The 13095-nt window shown below is 38.2% G+C and overlaps 1 protein-coding gene across 1 annotated transcript in view; it reads left to right on the forward strand.

The window, feature by feature from the left end:
* The window catches only part of LOC101855150 (inactive ubiquitin carboxyl-terminal hydrolase MINDY-4B), a gene marked incomplete in the record, with an annotated part of 23906 nt that overhangs the window by 5427 nt on the left and 5384 nt on the right, over nucleotides 1–13095 (forward strand). The window contains 5 exon segments of the mRNA XM_013089204.2: nucleotides 3970–4089; nucleotides 4946–5043; nucleotides 6296–6461; nucleotides 10564–10629; nucleotides 11221–11291. Of these exon segments, the coding sequence (XP_012944658.1) occupies nucleotides 3970–4089; nucleotides 4946–5043; nucleotides 6296–6461; nucleotides 10564–10629; nucleotides 11221–11291 (521 nt within the window).

The following is a 13095-nucleotide window of genomic DNA, read 5'->3' on the forward strand; positions in this document are numbered from 1 at the left end:
GGCGGCCATATTGGATTTGTTGACATGTCTTACATAATCAATACCGCACTTATTTGTCATGGAAATTGATTGGGTTTTTTTGCATGCATCTGGCAAACAATAGATCTACAAATCTGTGTGATGATTTTTTCATAAACATCCTAGAACATTTTTAATGAATTTTTTCCTGAGGTAGTATTCACATTTACAAAAAATCAGGGAAAATCCACTCTCCAAACGCCACCAACAAAAAACTATTCCATATATTAAAAATTCATCTTGCAAGTGTTTAGTATTACATCTTTTCTTCATTCTATGAAAATTTCATGAAGATTTGATGAAAAATGGTGGGGTTATTTTTTTAAAAAGTATATAGAAAAACCAGGTTTCGAGAAAACGGGCAATAAAGAAAAATAAAAGACAGACTTTATGAGGAAATGGTGGTGACAAGCATGCCCGATATGAGAAGAAGTAAGGCTTTAGGGGGTTCTTATGCGATAAAATAGTTGTAGGAGAGGCTGAAGAAGCTAAAAATGCCTACAACTTAAAATCCATAGTGGAAGCCGAATCGGGACTTTCGGGGTGCAGCTCCCCCCTTATTAAAAAAATCCCTGTCAGAAATACTAAAAAACAGTTGTGGCACCAAACGAATAGGTGGAAACAAAGGCAGAACAACATGCTGGTGGAATGATGAAACCAAAGAAGCAATTAGAATGAAAAAGAAGAATTTCAAGAAATGGCAGAAGTCAAAGACCGAAAAAGACTATATAGAATACAGGAAAGCGAGAAGAGAGACCAAAAGGATCATCAAAACTGCTAAAGAAAATGCATGGAAAATATATGGCGAGAAACTGAGCAAAATCTGCAAGGAAAGCCCAAGAGAATTTTTTTAAAGTGTGAAGAGCATGCGGATAAGGAAAGACCCATACAACCCGACATGCATTATAAACGATAAAGAGGGAAACATATGCCATTCTCGGCAAACATGCAATCAAGAAAAGATGGGAAAATTACTTCCAAGAACTGCTCAACCCAGACGCTTGCTACGGACAACAAGTAGAGTTCCAACCATCCTATGGAGATCAAACAGAACTGCCCATACTTCCCAGTGAAATAGAAAAGGCACTCAAGACCAGCCCCAAGGACAGCCCCAGGACTAGATGACATCACAGCGGAAGCCATAAGAACTTGTGGAAACACCGGTATACTGTGGCTGAGGCATATTTTCAACAGAGCCTGGGAACAAAGAAAATGCCCAGAAGACTGGCAGAAAGCCATAGTGGTACCTTTATGGAAAAAAAAGGGCAACAAACGCGACTGCACAACATACAGAGGCATCTCATTGTTAAGCCACTCAGGAAAAATGTATGCAAAGATACTAGAGCAGCGCATAAGACCTATTGTAGAGAGAAATCTGAGCAAAGCTCAGTTTGGATCCCGAAAGGGAAGAGAATGCACGGATGCCGTATTCGCATTATGACATATATGCGAGAAAACAATAGAACACAACAAAGAATCTAACATCGTCTTTATAGACCAGGGGAAGGCTTTTGACAGAGTAAACCATGCAAAACTCTGGAAGACACTCGAAAAGTATGGCGTCAGAGGACAATTGTTAGATAATGTCAGAGCTCTATATACCAACAGCAGAAGCTCAGTAAGAACAAAGGAAGGAAATACAGACTGGTTCAAAGTAAGATCTGGAGTACGACAGGGATGCGTTCTATCTCCCCTCCTGTTTATAATATATATGGACACAATAACGCAAGAAGCAAACCAAAGCCCAGAAAGCCTTAATGAATTTCTGTTCGCTGACGACCAATGTCTAATTCATCATGACTAACAAAGCCTCCAAAATCACACTACCGAACTCAACAACACCTGTGAGAAATTCAACATGAAAATGAGCACATCAAAAACAGAAGTTATGAAAGTGAGCTGAAGCCATAGTCCCCTGAACATCCATGTCTATAGTAAACAACTGAAACAGGTGAAAGAGTTTAAATATCTTGGCAGCACTTTTTCTGAAAACGGGTCCATAGACAGAGAAATAGAAATGCAAACTCAAAAAGCCAACGCTGTCACCTACCAGCTCGCACCTCTTCTATCTCATCCAAACATCTCCATGGACACAAAGAGACAGCTTATCACCTTAATATTCATACCAACATTATGTTATCAGTGCCAGACTTGAACCTTAAGCAAAACCCATGAAAGCAAAATCACCCGCATGCGAGATGAAATGTCTCCGCAAAACCCTTAACATCACAAGACGAGACAGGCAGAAAAATGAAGAAGTAAGAGCAGCTATCGGCACTGAGTCCTGCCTGCGTTACATGGAAAGACAGAGGATAAAATGGTTTGGCCACCTGTTACGCATGTCACCTGACCAGCCAGCCTCGAGAGCCTACAACACCAAGCACTCAGGCTATAAAGGAAGAGGAAGGCCACACAAAAGGTGGATCGAGGGTGTCAAGGAAACCCTAAAAAAACATAACATCACAACTGAAAGAGCTGCGGAGCTGGCCTACCATAGAAAACTGCATCTCCTCTCGACGCTTAACGGCAACAGAGGATGAAAAAGTAAAAGTAAAGTAAGTAAGCTCCCCCCTTAAAAGTAAAACTAAGAACTCACACTCACACACACACACACACACACACACACACACACACACACACACACACACACACACACACACACACACACACACACACACGCACACACACACGCACACACACACACACACACAGACCCAGACACACGCACAGACACACTCACACACATAGCCTACCCCCCCCACACACACACATAAACACCCACAAACACAAACATGCACTTACATGCTCTTATAGAAACACACCCACACGCACAAAGCAAACGAACAAAAACGTGTATGCACTTATGAACACACATTGATACAAACACACATGTACACAAACTGTGTCACACTTGAGGATAAACCTACTTTCCATAGCAGCTACAGTTACTTAAGCAGTTACGGAATTATCCTGATCTTTTCAGAAAGCTCAAGATCCTGTAATTTCACTAAATTAATGAAATTCTTATTGCTGCTGTTTTTTGGTTCTAGACGGAAAATGTCATTAACTGTGGGAATCTTCAGATTCACCGTAAACACATTACACATGTCCAACCTAATCAGGTATTCACCAAATTAGTTCAAAACAATTTTTTGTTTTAAACCATGTAATACACAATTGTAATTACAATTGATGATACAATAATAAGCAAAATGAACATACAAAAATTGATTTTTAGAAATTTTGGTTGATATGATATAAACCACCCAAAAAAAAATCGTAGTTGTTTTTTTTCAAAAAAGGTTATTAACTTATTTGGCAGATACCAGATTAGAATAGGACATTAATGACATATTTTTGTAAGTCTGTCAATGTAATAATTTGAACTTGTATAACTAATATAGTGCAAAGCGCATAGAGCTTGCTGTTGAGTCGGGATATGTGCTATACAAATGCTATCTATTATTATCTTTTATTATTATTATGTTTGTGACTAAGTAAGGACATTTTGGAAGGCAAGGCTCATAGCTCAAAACGTTGACAGTATCAGTCTCTGTTACTTTTGATATAATATTTTAATTTGACAGCCTAAGCTGTTTTTCTTGTTTGTTGATTATGAAATCATATAGTGCATTTTGTTCGAAAGCTCTTCAGCTGCCCAGAATGCAAAATTTTTCAAATGTAAGTATGAAATGAGTGCTTCATTCTTTTATAATTTGTACCTATTTTAAGTATCTTTTCTTTCTTGTTTCAACTCTTAGAGTTTGAATTTCGAAAAAAAAATATTTCCCACAGACATGCAACAGATACCAAAGATTAAGATAAACTGCAAAACGATTAAAAAAAAAATTGGGCTTAATACATCTGAACAGCGTACTGATGATATATAAGGTTATAAGGTGTAGGGTGGTATATGACATTTCTTTTTCTTTTTTGTCTCCCACATTCCAGGACCTCAGGAAGATTGTGTATGGCACGCCGATCCACTCATTCTCCAGAGAGTGGAGGAAATCTACGTTTGAGTTCATGTGTATAGATGGACAGTTTCCCTATGGCATACAGACTCTACGAGTACGCTGAAATACTGTATACCAGGTTTTCGTTGGTGCACTTTTTGTTCGTGTTTTGCATTTTTTTTTCCAACATTTTGAATTCACGATTTGATTCACCCAGTTTCCTGTCTACCAATGCAGTAGCATCCCTACTAGAAATTTTCTGACCTACTAAAATTAGTGAATTAAAAAAATAAATTAAAATGCAAATTCACATTGTGCGGGGGGACAAAAACCAGTATAATGTACTCTTTGTCAGTCATCTTTGGTTTTAATAGTCATGTTCTTTGCTTGCATACAAGAGGAATATTTTGATAAGAGTCTGTCTCTGTCTCTCTGCCTTGATGAGTGTTGACACGCACGCTTGAAGCAACCCATGTTCAAATGATATAAAGTGGATTAAGGGGGCAAGTGTATTTAGGATTAAAATTCTTGTCAGGTCATAAGATATCCAGTTGTTCTAAGATGTTTTGAGTTCAGAACAAAGGTTTACATAGAAGCTTTGGTTGTTAATGATGTTGTTTGTAATCTGTGTATCTTTAGCAAAGATAACAGATAAAAAAAAAAAATTCAGGGCATTTAAGTCACCAGGATTTCCTTAGTGTCCATTATACTGTCAATGTGTCTGTCTTTAGCTCAGACTACCGCCAAACCTGCTCTAAAGGCCGCCTGTCCCAGAGAATCACCTGAACAAATGACCAGATCCCCCTTGTGTTTTTTTTTCTGTATTATAATGACACTTTTCAAGACATGCACCAGTCAATAACAACCACTTTTTTTCTACAACAATGGGTGGTTGTCTTGGACAGTTTCAACAGCAGCTCAACATCAAATAAATTTTAAATTGTTATTTCCCTTGTGTTGTGTGGTGACAGTGTGGGGCGCGGGGCCTGGCTCTGTGTGTGCAAGCCTACATGCTGAAGCAGCTCATCTTTGACAGAGAGTACAAGTCCTCAGCACTACTTGGCTCTGGGTGAGTGCCCTAAGGACTCGAGGCGATTTGGTAATTTTGATGTGCAATGGGTAACACCCGGATAGTGAAAGGGTGTTATTTTACCCCTTTAATTATTGTCAGGGGATATCTGTTTTCTCACTGTCAGCAATGATTTTCAGCTTAGCTGATAAGCCAGGACAGCAAAGCAAACTTATCAGTCTCAGGAAAGTTGGATTTGTTGCCTGGTTCTGGCCCGCTCATGACATATTTGGACCGCAAGTCTTTGATAGTGTCACCGTCCTCACTTTCCTCATCCCCATAACATCCAGGATAGTGCTCAGAGCTAAAAATTGAGCATTTTTGTGATGTAACATGTACATGGCAAGAAAGGGGTTAATGAACCATTGAGAACTTAATTATGTAGGTGGGTGATATGAAAAGTTTAGCTTCTTAAAGGTGGCAAAAGTGGGTGCTGGCTAATAAAAGGTTGACAGGCACTGATATACTGTCTTTACAGTTTTATTTATGACGTTTGAGATAGGGACTAAGAAACATGTAAATGCATGAACAACACACAGTTGAGGTAATTTGCTCACCAGGGATAGGAATTGTGAATGTCTGAGATTTTTCAATGTTAACCAGCTCTCATTACCAGTGCCTGTGTTGGGGTTAGGCTCCCTGCTGTTGTGCACAGAAGAAATGTGTTTGATTCCCGCATTAAAACATTTTTTTGGGAGTAGTATGTATCTCTGTCTTCTTGGATGCTGTTTCTGTTCCTCTCGATCAAAGTAGGCTCCGACAGGAAGGATGGAAGCAGCCCACCTCCTAAATGATCCAAATAGTGTCACTGTGGACATAAAACATTTAAAATCATTCTAATAATTATACAGAATATTTGAGACGGGGGCCACTAGGAATGTGTAAGAGAAAGATGGACCTGAGATAGAGTTGAACTTGCTCTAACTACCCCATGTCCAATACAATCATCTGTACAAACAATTATTTCCTACTTCCCAGCTTTGCATTATATCTATATTTCCATGATGTACTTCTTCCTTGTTATCCCTTTGCTGTGTCTGTAAGATTGTCTGTAAAGGTGTTTTGTGCATTATGTGATATTGATGGAAGATGTATGTATGTATAGTACTTAGCTTTATAAGTCAAGTTTCGCTCATGAATCCGAAAAAGTGAAATTTTAATTTTATTTTTAAAAATTTGTTTTTTTTAATTTTGTTTTTTTGCAACCATAAGGCTTTAGTACACTTTAAATATTTTTCCATCCAATCCTCAGTGCATTGTGTCCCAATGAGTTTGAGCGTCGTCGGGCGCTGATCGGTGCTATCTGTGAGATCTTGTGGCAGGCGGGGGAGAAGAAGCGCTGTTGTGTGTGCCTCAAGGAGCAGGAGGCCTGCTTTGGACCTGACTACCGCTACAAGATGGACGGCATCACTGAAAAGGTTTTTGTCACGCCAACTTTTGTGTTTTTAAAAGAGCAATGTTTTGTCCTTTGCAGGTCCCAGCCACTCGTTTCTTGGCAGCGGAGTGGATCTGTTATTCCCCATATTCTTAAATGTTTCTTGTGTTAAGTTTTTACACTGAATTGTTGAGGGGGGGACTTTTAATAAGTTCTCACTCAGTTAATTCAGTTTTATTTGACATGGATATTTAATTGGAGGTCCAGCATTTAACACAGTCCTTTCTTTTGCGAATCAATGCATCATGCACCATTCCGCACCAAAGGGACCCAGTGCCACATTGCTGACTTTGTACTAATGTCACCCTAATAGGCCCTATTGGGACAGCTCTTAGCTTTTTGATCTGCAGTTATTGAGGATTGGGTTAAGGTTACCTCGATGACATTGTTGAAAGGGATGTTAATTCTGTTCAATACTTTACAAGTCTCATATTTGAAGACTTGATAGCTTTTGCCTCTTAGGAAAAGTTTTAATGAAAAGTCTTCTTCGCCCATAACTTGTAATTGTCTTATCCTTCATCTGCTCAGTAGTGATGAATCTGTGCAGATTACTTCATATCCGAATAATTCTATTTCGGACTTTGAATCAAATTGAATTATTAATTTGTTGTTCTTTCTTTGTTCTATTCTTTTTGTTGTTATTGTTGTTGTTTCCCCCCCCCTGAAGATGTTTTTGCTGTCACATCAAAAGCTTTATGCAGATTGAGTATATTTGGTCAAATATTTTATCTTGAACTTTTTACTCACCCAATATTTATCACGCACAACTGAGACAATTAAAAAGCCTCTTGCCTGTTGTTGTCTTCCCCGGTCCCTGCAGCCAATGTGAGCATGTTCCGTCATGGAACAAGATGATAGGGTCTTCACAAGTGACTGCTCCAGTGTCAATTGTGCTCATGGTGAATTTATAATATTGTTTTTTTCTTGTAGACATATAGCTCTTCTTCTACTGTGACTCTTATGTGTAAGGGAAACCCAATCTTTGTTTTTACTTTTTCATCCTCTGTTCCTGTGAAGCATTGAAGGGAGATGCAGTTTCTATGGTAGGCCAGCTCTGTAGATCTCTCTTTGTTTTGTTTTTGTAAAGTCTTTTACGGCACTCGCAACTGCATAAGGTCATATGAGCGCGCGGGACACACCTAATATTTTCAGTTGCTCGGAAATTTTGAATTTTGCCCGGGTGGCGGCCGATGCCTACTCTCATCGATTTTAGACCACCAAGGGATCTTTAACGTGTGCAACTTGCACACGAGCCTTCCGAAATTTTTTGCCCTTGTCAGAGAAGGCCAGGTGTAGATCTTTCCTTCAAGAAGATCAGGGGTGTGGCTGAAAGACAGCAGTAAGAAGAAGCGATGGAGTAGCAGTAGAAAGGCTGCAGAAAGAATCAGGAGCCCAGAGGAAGGGGCAAAGGAGGTGAGGGGGAGGGAGCAGAAAGAGGAGACGAAAGCAGACAACAGAACATTGCTAGAGAGCAGGAAATGAGGTAAAAGGAGACAAATTTAGAGAAGAAAATTTTTCGGTCGCTACCCGGATTTGAACCCGGGACCTTTTGAATGAAAGGCGAACGCCTTAACCTCTAGGCCACGAGAGCCCCCGATCTCTCTTTGTTATAATATTAGTAATTACAGTTATATAGCACATATACATGCTCTACGGCATGCTCTATGTGCTTTACAATTATTTTTACCACAGAGGACCCTAGAACACTCAGAAACATTATCGTTGAGGTCAGTTTTCTCTTTTGGCTTCTTAGAATTGCCATGGCTATCAATGGACTGTAAGATGTGCACCTCTAGTCTTTACCCTTCTCATATTGCTTTCAAATTAAGCCAAGAGAAAAGCCCACTAGCTGTATACCTTTACAAGTGGAAATGAAACTTAAAATGTTCAAAATGTGGCATAAACTTCCACTGGCAGAATTGGTCTTATTGGTCATAGCAGAAGCCACAAATTGTCTTAATCTTCTTCAGTTTCTCTTTAAGAAACGCTCTCCTTTGTAGATACATTTGCTGTCGTCAGACTTTGATGGATGGACAATTATAATAAAGTAGGAAGATTGTTAGGAAAAGGTTAATTTGTTTCTCAATGAGATTTTAGAACTTGTTCATGTACAACAGCAAGGATCACTTTTGGTTCACAAACTACTCTCTCTACTCTCTGTTTCTCTTTCTCAAGTCTCCCTGTCTCTCTGTCTCTCTCCATTGCTCTCTTTATCTACATTTTTCTTCTCCTGATTCTCTCACTCATACACTCACTCGCTCCATCCTATTTATTCACTAGCTCCCTCAGTCATTCACTAAAACACATAAATACGTTGCACCAGGGAGTATAAACAGATTGTATTTTTTAGATTTTAAAATGAAAAGATTCTCAACTGTTCTGTTCACAGCACACTCTACACATAATTTATATCTGACACCTGGAATGTTTCACTCTCTGTTTTGTCTTTAGTCCACCCAGTTGTCTCGTATACTATGGTATCTGGGGTGTAGCGGTGAAGATCTTCACCTTGTGCACTTATGATGAGCTTTCGATGCTAACATTGGGAAGACTATCGAATACATCCTTCTTTCTGCTGAGGATTTTCTCACTCGGCCCTGTTTAGCCCTGACTTGCTAGGAGAAAGCACCCAACCTTCTACATAGTCTTAATTATATTATCTTGTCAGTGTGGGTGTTATACAGAAATCTATTTTGAAATCAAAACAACTCAAGCAGTCACAGTGGCAAGAGACAGAGTGTTTTATTGTAGAGAGGTTAGAGAAGCAATGTCCAACTACTGGAAAAGCCAAGAAAAAGAAGGATGTGATATATTTACAATCTATCCTTGCTCTGGACAAGGGTATTTTGTTGTGGTGGTGGGTGTGGTGATGGTATGTGGCAGTGGATATATTGTAGCAAAGGTTGTTGCTGGAAGTGGGTAACCTGAGAACTACAAACACAAGATTTGTGTATTGTCAGCGTCTTTCAACAACCATCCAAACGATTTTTGGGGGTTTCCAGATTAAGCCTTTTTTTTATGAATAAAGACACAAAAGCGCATCTCACAATATAGTTTTGTTCTGTTTTGTTATTTCCTTCCAAGTTAATAACTGAAAAATAACAAGTGCCCAATTCATGTTTCTCATTGGTGCGCTCGCTTTTTCTTTAATTTGTTTAAAACTTTAAAAAAAACAACTTATGGTGCTTATAGAGAGATGCTGACAATATCCCTTTCCCATCCTTTGTTTTCTGTAGTATTGATGAAATAAAAAAAAGGTTTTAAGTCTTTACTTTCTGCTATATATGCAGTGTACCTTACCTCAGAAATTAGAGAACAAAGGTGTCTGCTTTTGTGTATTTCTAAGGAGTTTTTGTTTATTGAGTATTTTGATTACTAAAACAAAAGGTGTCAATGTGATGTTACATAGAGTAAAATTTGGAAAGATATTGCTGTGAGAGAGTACCTTGTTCTTCTCTCCTCCTCTCTCAATATTCATTGAAGTTAAGGTACTACTGTTTACAGAATGTTTTTGATGTTTTAAATCACACCATTTTATATTAAGCTATCTTTTTACAATCTCTTTACAATGTCCGTGAATCGAAGAATGTGGTATTGTTTCTTTTTAACTTTTTAGCAACACACTATCACGGTCTCTGCAAAGATAACAACTTACTCGACGATGCTTGTACATTTGTGTTGGCATACACTTATGTCTTTATTTTATGTCTCATGGCCTTGTTATGTTTATTCAAGTAAGGATTATTTCATTATGTCACTAGTGTTCCTTCACAAGCTTTTGTTTTCAGAACTTAAGTATACTGTCAAACCTGCTCTAACAACCACCTCTCCAGGACAATTACCTGTACAAACGACTACTTCCCACTCTTCCCTTTGCATTTTTTTTCCTACATTATAACGACACTGTCCCTGAAGAGCACCTATCTGAGATAACCACTTTTCTCCTGATCAGTAGGTGGTTGCCTTGGACAGGTTTGGCTGTATTTACATGTCATATTATCACACATGTGTCATCACATACTTTTAATTTTGATCACATCACTTCACTGCTTTTTTTTCTTTTCCTTTTCTGTTGTTTGTTCAAGCTTCAACTGTTTGAGTTCAAGAGGTACGAAGACCTTCAGAACTTTGTCAAGAGAAATTTAGAACAGGTATTGAACACTGACTATTGAGTATGGCTGTGACTGTGACTGTGACTGTGACTGTCTGTGTTGAAGTATTTTTTGAAATATTGATAATGTAGCTAGACTCTTTCCTGCAACCCCCCCCCCCTTCCCCCCTCCTCCTGTCCTCCTTTTCCTCTTCCTTTTTCCCCTCTCCCCATGTCCCCCCTTCCTCCTTCCCCTCTCCCTGCCTCCCCACTTCCTCCCCCCCCCCCACCCTTTCACTCCTTCCCCATCATTGCATAATTTTTTTGCTGTGTTTATATAGTGATATAACAGAGCAATATTCATCATTACATTGACTGGAGGCTATTACCAATAGTGGAGCCCTCAGATTATTTCCATATAGCCGGAATATTTTTGGGAATGACTTCGTACAAATGTGATTAAGGTTAACTTGAAAACATTTTTAGGATAATTTTTCCATTTATTTCAGAGGGTCTGGGTAAGAATATTTATTCAAGTACCAAACATTTCTCAAGGTAGTATTTTATGTTTTTCTTGATACATTTTTTTTATAAATGTTTATTCATTCTGGACATTTTCAAACAAATATTAATGAATTTTAAATACTATCAGTTTCAGAGTGACAGCGGCAATGGATGTATACTGTTCTTGTACAGTCTAGTGCTCTCTAGGACCATTCAAAAGTGAGTCGTCTTCTCTGGGAAGGGGGACTGTTTGAGATAAGTTACTTTAATGCTATACCAATCTTTTTAAGATGGATTATTGTTTCCTCTTTTGAAAAAAAATTGAGCAATTGTAAAAACTTAGAGAAAAACTGCGCTAACCATGTCAGTATGAACAAAGAGTAAAACGAGATACTCTGGCGTGATGCACAAATGCCTTATTTTTAGACAAATGAATTCCTAGAAAGTTACTTTGTGATGTATTTGAGGATGCATCTTTTCCTTAGCAGGATAGTGTTCCCACTGACCTGCCTCCCTTCTTCCCAATCTCACTGATCCTCTTTAACAACTCAAGCAGTCATAGTGGCAAGAGACAGAGTGTTTTATTGTAGAGAGGTTAGAGAAGCAATGTCCAACTACTGGAAAAGCCAAGAAAAAGAAGGATGTGATATATTTACAATCTATCCTTGTTCTGGACAAGGGTATTTTGTTGTGGTGGTGGGTGTGGTGATGGTATGTGGCAGTGGATATATTGTAGCAAAGGTTGTTGCTGGAAGTGGGTAACCTGAGAACTACAAACACAAGATTTGTGTATTGTCAGCGTCTTTCAACAACCATCCAAACGATTTCTGGGGGTTTCCAGATTAAGCCTTTTTTATGAATAAAGACACAAAAGCGCATCTCACAATATAGTTTTGTTCTGTTTTGTTATTTCCTTCCAAGTTAATAACTGAAAAATAACAAGTGCCCAATTCATGTTTCTCATTGGTGCGCTCGCTTTTTCTTTAATTTGTTTAAAACTTTTAAAAAAACAACTTATGGTGCTTATAGAGAGATGCTGACAATATCCCTTTCCCATCCTTTGTTTTCTGTAGTATTGATGAAATAAAAAAAAGGTTTTAAGTCTTTACTTTCTGCTATATATGCAGTGTACCTTACCTCAGAAATTAGAGAACAAAGGTGTCTGCTTTTGTGTATTTCTAAGGAGTTTTTGTTTATTGAGTATTTTGATTACTAAAACAAAAGGTGTCAATGTGATGTTATATAGAGTAAAATTTGGAAAGATATTGCTGTGAGAGAGTACCTTGTTCTTCTCTCCTCCTCTCTCAATATTCATTGAAGTTAAGGTACTACTGTTTACAGAATGTTTTTGATGTTTTAAATCACACCATTTTATATTAAGCTATCTTTTTACAATCTCTTTACAATGTCCGTGAATCGAAGAATGTGGTATTGTTTCTTTTTAACTTTCTAGCAACACACTATCACGGTCTCTGCAAAGATAACAACTTACTCGACGATGCTTGTACATTTGTGTTGGCATACACTTATGTCTTTATTTTATGTCTCATGGCCTTGTTATGTTTATTCAAGTAAGGATTATTTCATTATGTCACTAGTGTTGCTTCACAAGCTTTTGTTTGCAGAACTTAGGTATACCGTCAAACCTGCTCTAACAACCACCTCTCCAGGATTCTACATTATGATGACACTGTCCATGAAGATCACCTATCTGAGATAACCACTTTTCTCCTGATCAGTAGGTGGTTGCCTTGGACAGGTTTGGCTGTATTTACATGTCATATTATCACACATGTGTCATCACATACTTTTAATTTTGATCACATCACTTCACTGCTTTTTTTTCTTTTCCTTTTCTGTTGTTTGTTCAAGCTTCAACTGTTTGAGTTCAAGAGGTACGAAGACCTTCAGAACTTTGTCAAGAGAAATTTAGAACAGGTATTGAACACTGACTATTGAGTATGGCTGTGACTGTGACTGTGACTGTGACTGTCTGTGTTGAAGTATTTTTTGAAATATTGAT

The sequence above is a fragment of the Aplysia californica genome, unplaced genomic scaffold (genome assembly GCF_000002075.1).
Source record: "Aplysia californica isolate F4 #8 unplaced genomic scaffold, AplCal3.0 scaffold00894, whole genome shotgun sequence".
Lineage (NCBI taxonomy): Eukaryota > Metazoa > Mollusca > Gastropoda > Aplysiida > Aplysiidae > Aplysia > Aplysia californica.